General features: G+C 50.4%; 6 protein-coding genes across 6 annotated transcripts; 4 read left to right on the top strand and 2 right to left on the bottom strand.

Annotated features, from left to right (window-relative positions):
• Window positions 1-3,108: 3,108 nt before the first annotated feature.
• Window positions 3,109-5,253, top strand: A1O9_07665 (uncharacterized protein; the record flags this gene model as incomplete). The annotated part of the gene is made up of 8 exons (XM_013403220.1): window positions 3,109-3,277; window positions 3,336-3,462; window positions 3,594-3,705; window positions 3,752-3,777; window positions 3,827-3,931; window positions 3,989-4,044; window positions 4,098-4,559; window positions 4,727-5,253. 8 exons carry the CDS (start codon window positions 3,109-3,111, stop codon window positions 5,251-5,253), a joined length of 1,584 nt encoding a protein of 527 aa, XP_013258674.1.
• A 709-nt stretch (window positions 5,254-5,962) lies between these two features.
• A1O9_07664 (uncharacterized protein) lies at window positions 5,963-6,550 on the top strand (the record flags this gene model as incomplete). Its single annotated transcript, XM_013403219.1, has 1 exon — window positions 5,963-6,550. One exon carries the CDS (start codon window positions 5,963-5,965, stop codon window positions 6,548-6,550), a length of 588 nt encoding a protein of 195 aa, XP_013258673.1.
• Window positions 6,551-6,732: 182 nt separating this feature from the next.
• A1O9_07663 (uncharacterized protein) lies at window positions 6,733-7,133 on the bottom strand (the record flags this gene model as incomplete). Its single annotated transcript, XM_013403218.1, has 2 exons — window positions 6,733-6,993; window positions 7,077-7,133. 2 exons carry the CDS (start codon window positions 7,131-7,133, stop codon window positions 6,733-6,735), a joined length of 318 nt encoding a protein of 105 aa, XP_013258672.1.
• A 660-nt stretch (window positions 7,134-7,793) lies between these two features.
• On the top strand, window positions 7,794-10,007 carry A1O9_07662 (uncharacterized protein; the record flags this gene model as incomplete). Its single annotated transcript, XM_013403217.1, has 1 exon — window positions 7,794-10,007. The coding sequence occupies one exon, from the start codon at window positions 7,794-7,796 to the stop codon at window positions 10,005-10,007; it is 2,214 nt and encodes a 737-aa protein (XP_013258671.1).
• Window positions 10,008-10,252: 245 nt separating this feature from the next.
• Window positions 10,253-11,719, bottom strand: A1O9_07661 (uncharacterized protein; the record flags this gene model as incomplete). Its single annotated transcript, XM_013403216.1, has 2 exons — window positions 10,253-11,574; window positions 11,611-11,719. 2 exons carry the CDS (start codon window positions 11,717-11,719, stop codon window positions 10,253-10,255), a joined length of 1,431 nt encoding a protein of 476 aa, XP_013258670.1.
• Window positions 11,720-13,238: 1,519 nt separating this feature from the next.
• On the top strand, window positions 13,239-15,326 carry A1O9_07660 (AGC/NDR/NDR protein kinase; the record flags this gene model as incomplete). The annotated part of the gene is made up of 3 exons (XM_013403215.1): window positions 13,239-14,428; window positions 14,488-14,967; window positions 15,014-15,326. The coding sequence occupies 3 exons, from the start codon at window positions 13,239-13,241 to the stop codon at window positions 15,324-15,326; spliced, it is 1,983 nt and encodes a 660-aa protein (XP_013258669.1).
• Between the last annotated feature and the right edge of the window lie 802 nt (window positions 15,327-16,128).

Genomic DNA, 16,128 nt, shown 5'->3' with positions numbered 1-16,128 from the left:
CCGTCAGCCCCAGGATAAGTCGTCAGTCCATCAAAGTAATCATCAGAGAGGCCGCAGAGAGGCCGCAGAGAGTTGATAATTGCCCTCGCCAGAAAGAGACATGCTTCCCAGTAGGTGATGGTAATCTCCTGGAAGTTTTTGCAAACAAAAGTGTTCCCCATGTAGCCACGCTTGTACCTCTCCCGGAATCACTGAGCTCTCACTCCTCAGGATCAAACTTGGAATCATAACGCCACGTAGACGCCTCGTTCTTGTCGACTGAATCGGAGGGGATGACCGAGCTGAGCGGCGAGCCGAAGAGCGGTTGAGATTTTGGGGTACGTTGATGCTACTTTCAACTTTTCTTCAACTGGTTGCTTCAAAAACTTAGGGTCCTGTCGATTCGAGAGAACCAGCGGTTGAGATAGCTGAGTTCTCATGACCACGCAGCGTTCTAGGCATGTTCAATAACACTCTCATCGATCCCGTGATTTTTGCCGTAAAAGATCCCCTATATACTCTCCCGCCTTCTTGATCTCTTTTGCCAGGGCTCTGCGTGCTAATGGCCCATCTTGTATGACACAAATGTCAATGACGGGAATCCCATCTAGATATGAGTCTCGTGGCGCAGCCGTCGAAGCTTGTTGAAGTTGAGGCTGTGGAAGGAGAGAAAATGGGAGTTCAATCAAAATCAGATGCCAGCCTCCAACCACAGGCTTGCGTCACTCTAAGGCCTTTACATATGTACCCATCACCGGCCCGCCGAGGGGTAGAGTCGCTCTACTTATGTACCTACTCGCAGTATTCATCTCCTCTTGGTAGCAAGTACGCAAGCCCCTATTCAAGTCGTTATTTTGTGCCTTTCGAAGCACGGACTTGCTCCATCTAGCTTGATGGGTCAATTGATGGAGCCAGGTCAGCGTGGAGCAAACCTGAAAAGAACATATATAGTACCTCTGACTGGAAACATGCTGTGTATCTAGGTTGAAATGTGACCCGTATCTACGATTTGCTGCAAACGAGGGCATATCTGCCATCGGAAATAATGAGGATTTCTTGTTAGTGCTCACGAAGCAGAGTGCGATCTAAGGCGATGAAGCCCTGCCATTGCTCATTCAAGGGATTGTTCGCAGCCTGAGACTGACACTGACATATTCCGACGAACTTCTTTTCCACCATAAAAGACCGGCATACATACTCGGTATGGACTAGGTTGCCATACCTCCTCCAGGGCCGAAACTCATCTGGAATAGGTCCCGTGTCCCTCTGAAGCATGAATTCGACTGCTCTTTTCCGCCAGGAAGCAGTCAAGTTTGGACCAAAGCACCACAATCTAGGCAGTGAAGCCCGCGGTCTTGAGATTTCTGCTCGTAGACTCTCTTCAGCGCAGCTTCGACAATTTCGGAATCATCTGCCTTCAGACGAGAGTTAGCCGATGTCGATCGGCCATTCTCGCGCTCTACGCCCAAGTCGAATCCAGCATGTGTCAAATTTTCATCCTCGTATATAGCCTCCATGTGCTGGGCGTTGCATGTAGATCCCGTGCATTGATAAACGTGGTTCCAGGTCATTGCCAGCGTCTGCATTTCCGGATACGTTGATCTCGACATCGGCAACAACTTCGTCTAGCCTGAAAGCTTTGTTCATGCGTGCAGGTACTTTTCAACAATAGCGACAACGCCAAACAACACCGAGTCAATCATCCGTGCACCTCTCATGGGATTTTAAGGCGGCCGCAAAGCTGTCCGAACTTGGCACCGTCCTCGAAAGTGACAAGGACGACGCTACATAGCAGGCTCAATCGCAGACGAATGGCAGCTCCTACCCTGCTGACCGGAGGATAATGACTCGAAACAAGCCTAAATGCTCCTCAAGCGTCGTTGAGTTTGCGTGTATTTTCCCGAGACATTTCGTGTGTGGAAGAAAGTTGTCACCTTCACCGCTCATTTGCTGCTCGTTGCTGGTGACTTCAGATTCAGACTGGGTGCTCGAATCCGACCGCTCATCGATCCCATGGCCAATTTCTGGCGCCGTCGCTTAGGGCATCGATGATAGCGAGCCTGTGTAGCCTTGCTGCTCATGGTTGGGCTGCGCTTCTATGACGATGCACGTTCGTTTGGCGTATGCTACACCTCTCAGATCTTCAAGGCCCAGGGATGAGGTCAAGAGGTCCAGCCAAGATTAGGCTTTAACAGAGGGAACGTCCTCCTGAAAGGCTGCGCAACGGCTTAAGGGGATATTAGTATGCCCAACAATTTGACAGGTGACGCATATGGCTATTTGTGGGTAGTGTTATTTGGTGTAACATTAACAATAATATAGAGAGTATCTCTGGCAGATCGAGGATAGCATATTCGTCAAGTTCTTTCTGGTATCTGAACGCTGTTTACGTCTAATGTCAGGGTCGTCTAGCATTCTGAGGGCGTCTGTACAACGAGGTTAAATTCAATGAAGCTGCGGAAGGCGCACTGAACGCACACTTAAGTCGATCACGCCAGAGTGAAGGGAAATGGCAGCATTTGAGTCGGCGTTCCGTGACGAATGCCTGCGCTCTACGGTGGTGCTCTGGGCGGCGCCTCGCCTGATGTGGAGGCAAGTGAGGGCGATGGGAGACCACACAGACCTAGCGGGGAGCCTTCACGAAACTGGTGCGCAAATCTCAAGCTTCTACATCTGTGAAACCGTGGAAGTCGTCATTATCCTAGGTCGGCAGGTTGATACCTCCACTTCCCCCCATTGGGATCGGACCTCGCCGTTGCTCTGTTCAATATCCATATCCATTCTATCTATCCGAGGGAAAACCTACATCTTTGGGGGTGTAACACTTAGATCTGAACGTTTGGGGGTTTCTTGGCTGCGGCCATCGACGATGGAGATCGACGTTGATCCTTATCTGCTTAGCGATATCAGATAGCCCAAAGTTGTTATGGACTCGAGCTGGAGCGGATCAATCCAGGCTCCAGACTCTGCGATTATCTGACTTACCTGAGAAGAATTCAGAGAACAGCATGTATATGAGCAAAGATGATTCTCCTATCTCGTACCCAACACCATGCTCGAATACGCAGGCACCACCTTCGCTTGAAGTCCGACAGTAGGTCCTCATAGCGGCTTGCAAGACGAAATATCATGGGGCTTACTTCGGGACTTAAACGGCGCTTCATCGTGAAGGGCGCGGAAGGTGTCGATGCAAGAGATGCATGGTTAGACAACGACGACATTCGCCCATTGGCTCTAAAGGACCGTACGTGGTCACAAACGACGTACTTCACCTTTTGGTTTTCAGCTGTTGCTACTGGTGAGATAGTCCTTCGTTGTACCTTAAGATTGACAATAGCTAATTTCCCCTTGATCAGTTGCCACCTGGTATGGAGGGAGCGCCGCTCAAGCGGCGGGCTTGAGTTTATGGGAAGTCATGGGCTGTCAAATTGCTGGCTGGATTCTGGTTGCGACCATCTTTGTCGTTAACGGTCGCCCTGGAGCGTAAGTTTACTTTTTCAATCAGAGATGGAATATCTCCTGCCCGGAAAGGCCTTCTTCATTCGAGGAGAGTGATTTTTGATCTGCCTCTTCATGCATAGGTATTTCAGACACTGACCAGATTAATCTCTCAGGGTTTACCATGTTGGCTTCCCCATCCTCAACCGAGCCGCTTTTGGGGTGTTTGGTGCATGGTGGCCAACGTTCAACCGTGCTGTTATGGCGACGGTTTGGAACGGTGTCAACGTACGGACTATACTCTCCCACTTAGAGCTTGACTGATATAAAATAGGGTATACAAGGAGGGCAATGCGTCTAGTAAGCCGACTTAGGACCCCGAATCGTCGGCCAATTCTGACATGTCAAGCACGATGTTACATGCCATATTCCCTGGCATCGCGAAGATACCAAATAAAATGGGCTCGGGCTCGGCACTTACCAGTGGATCTATGATTGGTTATATCCTTTTCTGGTATGCAAGCAAAGGCTACGAGAGATGGACACTATGAGTTATCCTGACACCGACAAGGCTCACAACCGCTTGTTTCCTTTTCATACCAATCCCGAAGATGCGTATCCTAATATGTAAGCCCAAGTCCACACAGGCATTCTAGGTTTCCTGGGCTAATGCTCCCCAGATATAAAACTCGTGGTTTACATCGTCTCGGCTGCTGCTATGCTCGGTTGGACTCTCACTCTTGCAGGAGGTCCCGGTCCTGTTCTCTCCCAGCCCTCAAGAGTCCATGGCTCCGAGAAAGGCTGGCTTATCGTAAAGTTTATCTTCATATCCATGGGAGGAAGTGCAACGTTTGCCAGTAATGCTGCAGATTTCCAAAGATATGCAAAGAAGCCATCGGACGTGATCTTGGGCAACATAGTTGGGTATCCTCTAGCAGATTTCCTGGTGAACATTGTAGGCAACATCGTCGCATCCAGCTCAGTCTTGATCTTTGGAGAAAGAGAATGGAATCCGTTGATTCTGCTGGACCGCATACAAACGGAGAACTACACGGCAAAGAATAGGGCAGGTTGCTTTTTCCTCGCCTTCATGTTTGCATACTCAGCGCTGTTCTCGTCCGTCTTTGAGAACAGCATTCCAGGTTAGTCAAATATAGAAGTGCTTCTGCGGATTCGATCGAGCGAATACTGATCAAACATTTAGCCGGAAACGATATCGCAGCCCTTTTCCCAAAATACATAAGCATACGTACCGGCATGTTTATATGCCAGATCGTGTCTCTCGCTATAAACCCATGGTACCTTTTAGGATCGGCCGCCGTATTCATCAAATTCCTCGCGTCTTACCAAGTTTTTCTCTCTTCGATAACAGGAGTCCTCATCTGCAACTATTACATAGTGGCTCGAGGACACCTCAAAGTTCCAGATCTGTATACTGCCAGCAAATCGGGAGCGTACTACTTCAACCATGGCTGGAACTTCCGAGCCTACATCGCATACGTGGTCGCGATCTGCCCCAACTTCCCCGGTTTCCTTGGGAATATGGGAGTGCCCATGCCTTTGGGCGTCACCAGACTCTACTACTTCGCCTATCCAATCGGACTCATTGTCTCCTTCGGCACGTTTTGGCTTTGCAATATCATTTGGAAGCCGACGTTGATGATGCCTCTTTCCCAATGGCTCGAGCCTAAGAATTACATCAGGCCTGAAGAGGATCTGGATGGCGCGGTCGTGCTTGAAGGTGCCAGTGTCAATGAGGAAAGTGCACTTAAGGGCGGAGTTGGATCCTTTGGCGACAAGGAGCCAGGAAAGGCTGAGATCTTTGCAAGAGTGTAGAAGAAAGCGTACACAGCAGCGAGGATTACTGCTTATGAATCTAATCGATCCAGGGATGGAGTACCTAGCTACCAGTTGCAGATATCACGACATGTATAAATGTTAGCCACGGACCTACTTGAGTAAAAAGAGCGACCATGAAGGCTGCCGCTTCAGAGGAAATTCAAGCATTCGTTTTTGCCTCAATCAAGGCATGACTCCATTAAGCACGCTGGTCTGATGGTTGAACCCGGTTATTGGAAAACAGTCCGAAAAGTCTCCGCAGCAGAACCCACCATATGCCATATTGGGCATTTAAAGATGGATAGACACCCACGTATTTATGGTATGTGGCTAATGTTGTATCTCATGTGTATTTTCTAGACTTTGATTTTACATTCAATATTTTCGCGTCGATGGCTCCTCTACAGATTCTCGTCGTCGGTGCAACCGGCCAACAAGGCTCTGGCACAATTGCCGCACTTAGCGAGCCTTCCCCAACAGGAGAACCTCCCAGTATCCTGGCCCTCACACGTTCAGTCACATCTGTCAAAGCTCAAGACCTGCATGAAAAGTTCCTAACATCACACTCGTGGAAGGCGACAGCCGAGACCCCGAACCGCTACTCAACACGCACCCACACATTGATGCGATTTTCCTGGTCACAGTTCCACCCAAGGACGAAGAATAGTCACTCGATCTCATCGACGCGGCCATCGCGCACGGGATAATGCATATTGTGTTCTCAAGTGTCGATCGTGGGGGCGAGGTCGTCAGCTGGGAGAATCCGACCAACGTACCGCACTTCGCCGGTAAGCACCGTATTAAATTGCATTTACGAGAGAAATGCGAGAACTCAAAGACCCAGTGGACGATACTGAGACCTGCCAGCTTTATGGACAGCTATAACCCTGGCATGTTCGGGCAGATGATGGGCGCACTGATTACTACGATGCCAGCTGACTGTCGCATGCAGTTTGTCAGCACACATGACATTGGTGTCTTCGCTGCGAAGGCTTTGCTCCACCGTGATGCCTGGGCTGGCCGAGTAATTGGTCTTGCAGGTGATGAAATGACACTACAGGAGACTGACAAGGTGTTTCGGCGAGTGACCGGACGCCCCTTGCCGAGGACTTGGTCTGTCGTCGGCCACGCTATGAGGCGGTTTATTGAAGGCGCACGATCAAGTATGGAGTTCTTTGAGAAGGAAGGTTTTCATGTGGACATTGCATCAGCACGGAGAGAAGAACCTGGCTTACAAACATTTGAAATGTGGCTCCGCCAGAGCAGTCAATGGAAGCTGTCAACTTCGGTATGAGTGAGATGGAACTCTGTTGTACTAATACCCAATTACAATATGAAGTTGATGTTCGAATTGAAGGCCCCAAGCATCTTCGTGAGAGGGTTTTTGAATTGATAATGCGTTCTGCGTCGAGGTCTACTTCGCCAGTCGACATCGCTCTGGCTATTGCTTTCTCCATGAGCAAACAGTATTTGCCATCATGGTGTGATGGGCTTGGCGAAAACTGCCTTTACATCCTTCATCCAGCCACTCTTGATGAATTTCTGGATTATGTCCTGTTGGTTATGTTGGTCGAAAGCAGCTTTGGATTTGTACCGTTCGAAGAAGTGGAATATTGAAGGGTCATCTTGATCGCGTGAGAGACAGTAGTACACAATACCATCCTCGAATTGGGCAAGTCTGGTCGTCTCTTTGTAAATAGCCTCGACCTCATCGGCGTGTCTAGGGTCAGCGTAAACCTGTCATTGTCAGCGACAATCAGAAGATAGGTTGTGTGAGTTTGACGCGGCGAGACGGGTTAGTGAGGAATTGGCTCATTCACCGTGCCATAGATACAAAACTCGCCCTCGGGGATGTTCCACTTGCTTTCTTCGCTCATGATCTTCTGCGTCGAAGACTAATGCGGTCTGGGGGTGAAATAACACTAATAGAGGCGGTCATCAACACAAGATTGATGACTAGCTGGTCTACGAAACCAAAGTGAGATATCTTGCAGGATAAATACTGTACCCAAATTATGTTGCGGATAGCCTCACCAGTACCACGGGGTGGCGGGCAGAGCCAGGTTAATGACGAAACTTAGTTCTAAATACCTGATTGGGCATAGTCAATTGTGCCGATGAACTTGGGGTGACTTAAAGTTCCAATTAGTCAACGAGGAAGGTGAGTAAGGTTGGTGACTCAGGGGGAGTGGTCGTCCGAGTCAGGGTGATTGTGGGTCTTGGCAGCCGTGAATCATGACGTTGAACACCGTACTGTAAGGCTCCAATGTCTCACCGAGTACTCTGTCTTTAGTTGCTTTGATTGACTGATCGTTTAAACAGCAAAGATATGCTGCTGAGAAGACAGACTTGAGTTCTCAGTGTCGGGAGATCGCTGAACATGTGTGCTTGATCCAAATCATTTCTTGTCGCAACACACGCCACCGCTTCACGACGACTTTGGTGGACCAAATCTTGGGTCCTGATTTGGTTCGCACTGCAATGGAGATTAAGCCGAATCATAGGAGATACCATTGATCTGCTGTAGCAGGGCAACTATGGATGAAAATCCTCCATACATTGGTCAGCGCCGATCCTACGGCGGTGCACTCTGTTCAGTCCGCTACTATGGACCTCTATCAGGCACGAAAGGCGAGTGGCTTGGTGTCGAATGGGATGACCCAACTCGAGGAAAGCACGATGGGGTTCACGAGGGCCAGCGAATATTCCAATGTTTGTCTTCTTCACCAACCGCTGCCTCCTTTGTGAGACCTAGCAGAAAGCCTGACCCGGAGAGAACACTACTTGAGGCCATCAGATTCAAATACGGAAGGGCGAAGAAAGCCCCTCACGGTGAAGCTGGAGGTGTTGAAACGACCAGTACCATTGCCATTTCAGGCAAAGTTGTTGAAGAGGTTGGCTTTGAAAAGATCCAGAAGCAATTGTCTGTCCTGGCTGAGCTTCGAATAGTCCTTGCGGACGAATTGACTGTTATTGGAGTCGCGAGACGTGATGCCACGACTCAAGAAATTGAAGGTGCACGGCAAGAACTAGGCAAAACTTGTCCGAGTATCGCAGAATTGGACATCGGCTGGAATCCAATTGAAACGTGGCAGGATGTGGCATATATGTCTCAGCCGTTTAAAAAACTAAAAATCCTCAAGGCGAGCGGTCTCCGGCTCCATGATTACCAGCGAGAACGATTCGCAAAAAAAGATCAGTCATTTCAGCATGTGGAAGAATTGCATTTGAGCGAATGTCTCTTGGAACCAGAGCAGGTTATCCAGATTTTGTCCCCATCAGCATCCATCGCCTTCCCAGCACTAAAGACTTTAATGCTCCTGGACAATAATTTTGACTCCTTTACACTCGTCGCAAGGGTCAAGCTCCCATCAATCACGACAATAATATTCGACAATAACAAATTCACCAGTCTTTCGTGCTTGAAACCCATTTTCTCGCTCTTCCCAAATACCACGACTCTTTCTTTCCAAGGGAATATGATCTCCCACATTGGACTCGACGCCGTCGCATCTGGCAAATTACCTGTCTTCGAGAACCTGGAAACCTTGAATCTTACCGGAAACAACATTCAGGACTACAGCTTCGTCAATTACCTCCCAACAGTCTTCCCAAATCTGACATCTCTTCGCATTTCGCGTAACCCTCTCTACCAGACATCGGCTCAACAAGAGCCGCAAGACCGACCATCAGAGGCCAGCAAGCAGCCAGAGCGCGGGTCCCAAACTGCCGGCGCCCAGTCCGATTCGATATCATACTATCTCACACTCGCGCGGATCCCCAAGTTGGTATCCCTAAACTACACGACAATCACGAGCCGCGACAGAGAGGAAGGCGAGATCTACTATCTCTCCGTGGCCGAGAAGGAGATCTCGCTGGTGTTGGACACTGTCGACCGCGACAGAGGCTCTGATTCTTCGAAAGTGGTTTCTGCTTTGGAGAGCCATGTAGACTCGATTCGCGGCAAACACCCTCTTTACAGCTCTCTCTGTGCCAAATATGAAAGAGATGACCTGCTCGAACGTGCGTTGCAGATTTACAGGGCGACAGCTCACACGGTGGCGGAAGTAGATGGCGCTGGCGGTGTCAAAACAAATATCGAGACCTACGCTGCTGGCACGCTGGGCTCGAGGCTGGTCGATGCGTTCTTCTATGTTCCAGATACAGTCATTAGCCATGCAGATGGCATTCTCTCCACCGCACAACCACCGCTCAATGAAGGTTCACCGGTAGGGGTAGAGACAGGGTCGCTGAAGTCGCTGAGCCGCGCGCTCCCTACTACCATCTCAGTGTACCGGTTGAAGTCGCTCGTTGCGAAATCCTTCTCCCTTGCGCCGTTGCAATTCAAGCTCGTCTATGAGTCTCACGAGTACGACCCGGTCGAGCCGATTTCACGCAACACGGGCGCTGCCAATGATGGTGGAGGGGATCATAGCGATGAGAAGAACTCCTGGGTTGCTTGGGGAGACTGGGACGTCGACTCAAGCGAGTCAGAATCCAGAGACGATGGTGATCGGAATGACGACCAGAGTGCAAAGACTACTGTCGGTGATGATGGTTGCTTGCTGCGAGAGCCATTGTTCATCGTCCGAGATGGTCAGAGGTTCAAGAAGCGGGAGACGCAGATCCTTGATGGAATGCGACCGTGGGGCGATTTCCTGGATTTGGAGGGCAGTCCGTGGACTAATGGTGGTGGTGGGAGAGAAGGGAGGTTGTTGAGGGGGGTTAGAGTCCGCGTAGAGCCGTTTTAAGGGAGATAGGATGTTGGCATAGACGGGGTCAAGGCTAAGATAGGTAGTTTATCGATAGGTAGTGGATGGTTTTACATTACTATCAGTGGTTACATATGTTTGTACAGTTTAGAATTGCTGGTGTGTGCGTGGCATTGATCTCAGTAGGAGCCCATCGGGCTTGTCGACCATGCCATGCCTATCCATGCGATGTAGTTGGAAACCCCCCTAGCATGACGGCCTGCCTTCGCTGGATAAGTACAGGTTTATTCTTCTTCAGAAATATCCCCAAGTACCACCTTCTCGGCCCGCAGGTCTTGGATGGGCACGGCGCGCGACTGTTCTGCTCCGCTGGCGATCCTGTTCGCTCGGGCTTCTTCCTCGGGCTGGAGAGCGAACCTCCTCATCCGCTCACCAACACGAGTGTCCAGCACAACGTCTTTCGTCCATATTTGCTCGGTTATATCGCACTCCTTCCGTGGCTTCCGGACTGATTTGTGCCAGGCTCGCTCCTCGTTGGCGAGGACAGTCTGTTGCTCCCACGTCTGGCCAGTCTGCACAATGCCGGCGTCGGTGTCGGCGTCGTTCTCTGGCGCTCTTGTGGCTACTGGGTCGGCTTCAAGGCCCGCGGATGTGGTGGCAAAGCTGGTGGTCTGTTCGTAGGGTCTGCTTGCGGCGAGGACGATGGCTGCAGTCTCTCGGCCAATTTGATCGGCCAAGTGGCGGCGGTTGAGGAAGTTGTACATTCGCTGGGGTGTCTTGAGGAACCCGAGGAGATGTTGTTGGTGTATGGGTTGTGAGGGTTCCAGTTGTGATGGTATATGTGGGGAGAGAGGTGCGGAGGAGTATTGTTCTATGGAGAGATATGCTGGAGGTGGGGATGGTTTTTTCTTTGCTTCCTGCTTCTCTTCCTCTTTCATTTCAGATTCATGCGGGGATTCTGTGTCTCCGGTAGGTTCATCTATCAGAACTCCCGGGGGAGGATGGATGGGTGATGGTTCGGAGAGCGGTTCAGGTGGCGGTCGAGGCTCCTCGACAGGACCAAGCCAGCCTTCATTTAGTCCTCGTATGTATTCTTTCCAGGTATGTCTGCCGAGAACAAGATCGCCTCTTGTACCTGGCTCCGGGGTGATGTTCACAGCGTCCCGAATATTCTCAACAAGCGTCTCCGTGTCAGGCTCTCTCTCCTCTGCTGATTCAGGGCCTTTCTCGCCCCTTCTCCGCCGCAATCTTCTTATCTGTTCGGCGGTTCCATATCTTACATCGCCCTCTTTGCGACCTTCTATCACATCGTAGTCCAGCGCGGCAGCAACGAGCACTGGCTTGACGTATTCCTTGAAATATTCTCTTGAGGGACGGATACCGTCTCCTGGAGGAGCGGACAGGAATATTGTCAGTTTCCTGCGCATTTGTTTTACATCGAGAGGTTCTTGTGAAATGTGAGAGACCAGGTCACACCATTTCTTCTGTACCCTTTTCTTCTCGCGACGGTCATAGACTACAGCGGCAGTCCAAGAGCCGGTGATGGTGAGGAAGATCATCCAGTTCCGTGAGGGCAGCCTGAATCGAAAATTTGGCAATCCTGTAACTAGTCAGCAAAGCATTCATGCGGAATAGCGGATACACAACTTGCCCATCATGCGAAAAACAGGATTCTGCTTGGGTGGAGGTTTTGGAGGCTGATACTGTCCACCTTCCGGAATAGCATCTGGTTTCGGGGGTGTGTCAGCCATGGTGACGAAGGCTGGTGGTGTGCTGTAGTGTGTGAATGCCTGAGGCGCTGCGTCAAAGGTAGTAGCAGTATTTGCTAGGAGTGGTGGATAGCATGTCAGTGTCAATAATACCTTGAGTTGCAGTACGGGAAAAAAAAGATAGCCAGGGTCTTAGCTTTGGCTTTCTCCGGGCACACTGCGGTGGTCCGAAGTTTGTCCTTAGCAATCCTCGGATAACCTGCCGTATATAGAAGCATCGACGATTAGCGTAGCGGAGGGCTGCTCGCACTAACTCACTGATCTACTAGGGCTCATTTTGGCAGTAGACATAGCCTACTGCGGACTTTGTATACGGAACACTCGTAGTTGGTAGCAGGGGCTTGTATGGTTCACGCCTCTTTGTTTGAGGCGAGACAAGCCGATACCGATCAAACACCCTCTTTCTCCACTTACATGTTGGGTCGGATATCTTCAACCAGGGGCCACTGAATGATCACCACAAGAAGACGTTGTTCCCGAGACAATGTCCGTCCTTTCTGTAGAAGCTGGTTGCACTTGTCTCGGCCAGTGGCTCCCAAAAAGACAGCCAGTGGGTGTCGCGTTCTTGTGCCAAGGGTGTTGAGCATGTGTGACAGTGACAGTGTCACGGGCCACCACGTGAGCAGTCCTTGTTGCTGTGATTGTGGTCGTGTGCAGCCGAACCACGAGTCACTCGGATGGGCACAGGCTCACAGCAGATGCCTGTCAGTCAGGGTAGCAGTGTGAGAACCAATGAATTGCCCGTGCCTGAATAGAAGACGTCCAGTCGTGGCTAAGGGGAGCCCCTCGGTCCAAGGAGCCTAGGAATCCCAGAAAGCCCAGGATGCGGTGGTTTTAAGCTTGCCCGCTAGCATCAAACTAACTAACTCGAGCCGACGACGCCTACGAGAAAAGAGCAGAGGGAGCCCCTCGGCCCCTAATCACCAGTGACCAGTGACCAGTGACCACCCAGGGCCCAGTGCGCCTAGCCCGTACCTAAAGTGAACTGACAACGGCATCCCCTTCGTACAGACCGCAACCCTTTTTTTGCAGTTCCAATTGCAAGGGCCATGGCTCCATCCTCGTCGTCGTCCTGTCCCCATCCCTAAAACAAAACACTTGCTCCTGCTTCCCTTCTGCCAACATTCTTCCTGGTCTGGTCCGCTTGCTCCTTTACTCATCATCGCCCTCGTCCTCTCCCTGCCTCTCCCTGCCTTACCCTGCCTCTTATCCTCACCTTCGTCGCTATCTTCCTCCAGGTCGAACGCCCCACAAAAGTCTTCCGCACCCTTAACAACCCCCTCGACAACTGACACAAGGAGTTGGGTTACCGACACCTGTCGATCTCAAGGCTCTTCTCATCCAGGTACAGACGCGCTGGTTTCTACGCATCTCAGACTTGTCAAGACCCTTTCTGACTCAAAAAGTAGCCCTCAACACCTAGATCGATTGGTGTCCGCAGGCGGTGAACAATCAACCCACACCCTTCGCAGCCCAACCATACGGTCCACCATCCACCATTATGGACCACGACACCAATCGACTGCGTCTGAACTTTCAGTTTGACAATCAACACAACTTTGATGCTGCCAATGCACGCATGTATCCTACAACCCCCTCGACATTTCCCCAACCCATCTACGGTGCTCAACAGCAAGATTACATGGGAGGAAGCATGTTATCTCCCAACCCTGCAACCAACAATGGATATTTTATGAATCAACAGTACCCTCAACAGCCCCCGCAACAACAGCAGCAGCACCCGCACCAACAATATCAGCAGCAGCAATACCAATATCAGCAGCAGCAGCAGCAGCAGCAGCAGGCCAGTCTTCAATCACCTCAACCTGCCTATCAAGCGAATTCCAGGCCATACATGGTCAACAATAATAACGATGGCACAAGTGGGTTGATTCAACAGTTCTCCAATCAAGATTTGAGTGCGACCCCAAGGGCCAATGTCAACCGGACCCCTTCTCCTGCCAATGCCCGACCACGGACCGCTGGTGAGGCCAGACAAACCCAGAATCCCTATCAAAGCCATTTGGCACCTCCAATGCCCAGGGCTGCCCCAAAGACGGAGGAGGAGGAGCAACCAAACCCGCGAAAGTATTCGGACAACATCCTGAAGCGTGGAACTGCAGCAAAACAACTGGTCAACAGTTTTTTCCAAGAAAACATTGAGCGAGCCAGGGATCGGAACAGTCGTGCAAAAGAGCTTGATGCGATACTCAAGGACCCCAATATCTCCGACCTCCAAAAACAGAAGGATATCGATACCCTCGCCCAGAAGGAAGCTCGTTTCTTGCGGTTCATCCGAACAAAGGAAAGTCCCCAGAATTTCACCACCATCAAAGTCATTGGCAAAGGAGCTTTCGGAGAAGTCAAGCTTGTGCAACGCAAATCAGATGGCAAAATCTACGCACTGAAGTCGCTGATCAAATCAGAAATGTTCAAGAAGGACCAGTTGGCCCATGTTCGTGCTGAGCGAGATATTCTTGCAGACTCCAAGGACAACCCATGGCTGGTTAAGTTGCATGCTTCGTTCCAGGACGCGGCTTTCCTCTACATGTTGATGGAGTTCTTGCCTGGCGGCGATTTGATGACTATGTTGATCAAATATGAAATCTTCTCGGAAGATATCACGCGCTTTTATATGGCTGAAATCGTCATGGCAATCGAGGCCGTGCACAAGTTGGGTTTCTTGCATCGGTAAGGCTTTTCCATGATCTCTTCAAGCATTGATGACTAACCCGACTGACCCCGTCCAGTGATATCAAGCCAGATAATATTCTGTTGGATCGAGGTGGTCACATCAAGTTGACTGACTTTGGCCTATCAACTGGCGGCCGCAAACAACATGAGAACTCCTACTACCAGGCCCTTCTCAAATCAAATGCGAATGACAAGTCCGGAAATCGAAACTCAATGGCACTCAACGAACAGATCAATCTTACTGTCAGCAATCGTGGATTGGTCAACACATGGCGAAAGTCAAGGCGCCACATGGCCTATTCCACTGTAGGAACTCCAGACTATATCGCGCCTGAGATCTTCCTGGGTCAGGGCTATACCTATTTGTGCGATTGGTGGTCAGTTGGAGCAATCATGTTCGAATGTCTCGTTGGCTGGCCCCCGTTCTGTGCCGAAGATACGCACGATACTTATCGAAAGATTGTGAACTGGCGCGAGTCGTTGTACTTCCCTGACGAACTCGTGCTGGGAAGGGATGCCGAAGACATGATTCGAAGGTGAGCAAAGCATTTATCATTGAGGAGTAGGGACTAACCTGGATAGCTTCTTGTGCGACGCAGCGGACCGACTTGGTAAGGAAGGCGGTGCGCACGATGGTGCTTCAAGTATCAAGAAACACCCTTTCTTCCGTGGCGTGGTGTGGGATCAGCTGAGAAAGATTCGCGCACCCTTTGAGCCTAAGTTGTCATCCAATATCGACGTCAGCTACTTCCCAATTGACGAGATCCCACAAGAAGACAACAGCGCCATGCACCGAGCTCACGCTAAACAAGTGCTACCAGAGCAAGATGCTGAAATGAGCTTGCCGTTCATTGGATACACCTATAAGGCATTTAATGCATTCCAGAACTCATAAAATAGAGAAAGACCGTGGTCGTGCGCAACTCAATGCTGTGCCAAACTTTACGACAATATGAAATTCTGGAGTATAGAAAAATGATAATGAATGCATGTGTCCACGTGTTTCCAGAAGAGTGGGTGCATCTGAAAAGGAATATCGTCAGGACACGTTGGTTCACGATTTGTGATTCGTGCTGCAAGGGAGCTGGATGATAAGATGGTGATACAGTGCAAGACAAGAGCATCCCAAAAGGCGTTTGAGCACATCTAAAACTCGCGATGAGTTGGGCGTTGGTCTATGACGAGGTGCTGTTGGTGATGGGCATTCTTTTACCTCTCCCACCATGCTAGCATGATACTAGGAAATTCCGCCTTTATATTGCGAGTTGGTCGCTATGGTCTTCAGTTCAAGTTCGTCGTACTCGTAGAACCTGGACTCCACACTAGAAGGAGAACACATTGGGCATGGTCGAGCGATGACGTCACCCTCCAAACGTCCCCAAGCCCAATCACTCGCACAACACTACGAGCCTCGTCCTTGGTCTCCCCTCGCAGCAATAGCGAAGCCTCCGTGTGTCATCGACCTTGCTCATACTCACGGCCGGCTGCTGATCTTACCAACTGGGTACCATCCTTCCCTTCTGTAACTGACCAATTCCGCCCAACATGGATGTAAGTTGTAGATCTAATCTGCCTATCTAAGATGTGGCGACAGCAGACCAAGCACTGACATGTTTCTTCTACCCGCCGAACAAGGTCTTCTCTGCCTACACTTACAGCACAGGAGCATGGCTTGGGATCCAGGCCCTGCCCCTGCT

Source organism: Exophiala aquamarina (assembly GCF_000709125.1).
Source record: "Exophiala aquamarina CBS 119918 chromosome Unknown aczIA-supercont1.6, whole genome shotgun sequence".
NCBI lineage: Eukaryota > Fungi > Ascomycota > Eurotiomycetes > Chaetothyriales > Herpotrichiellaceae > Exophiala > Exophiala aquamarina.
The sequence above is the reverse complement of the archived record's forward strand: the minus strand, read 5'-3'. Positions and strand labels throughout refer to the sequence as shown.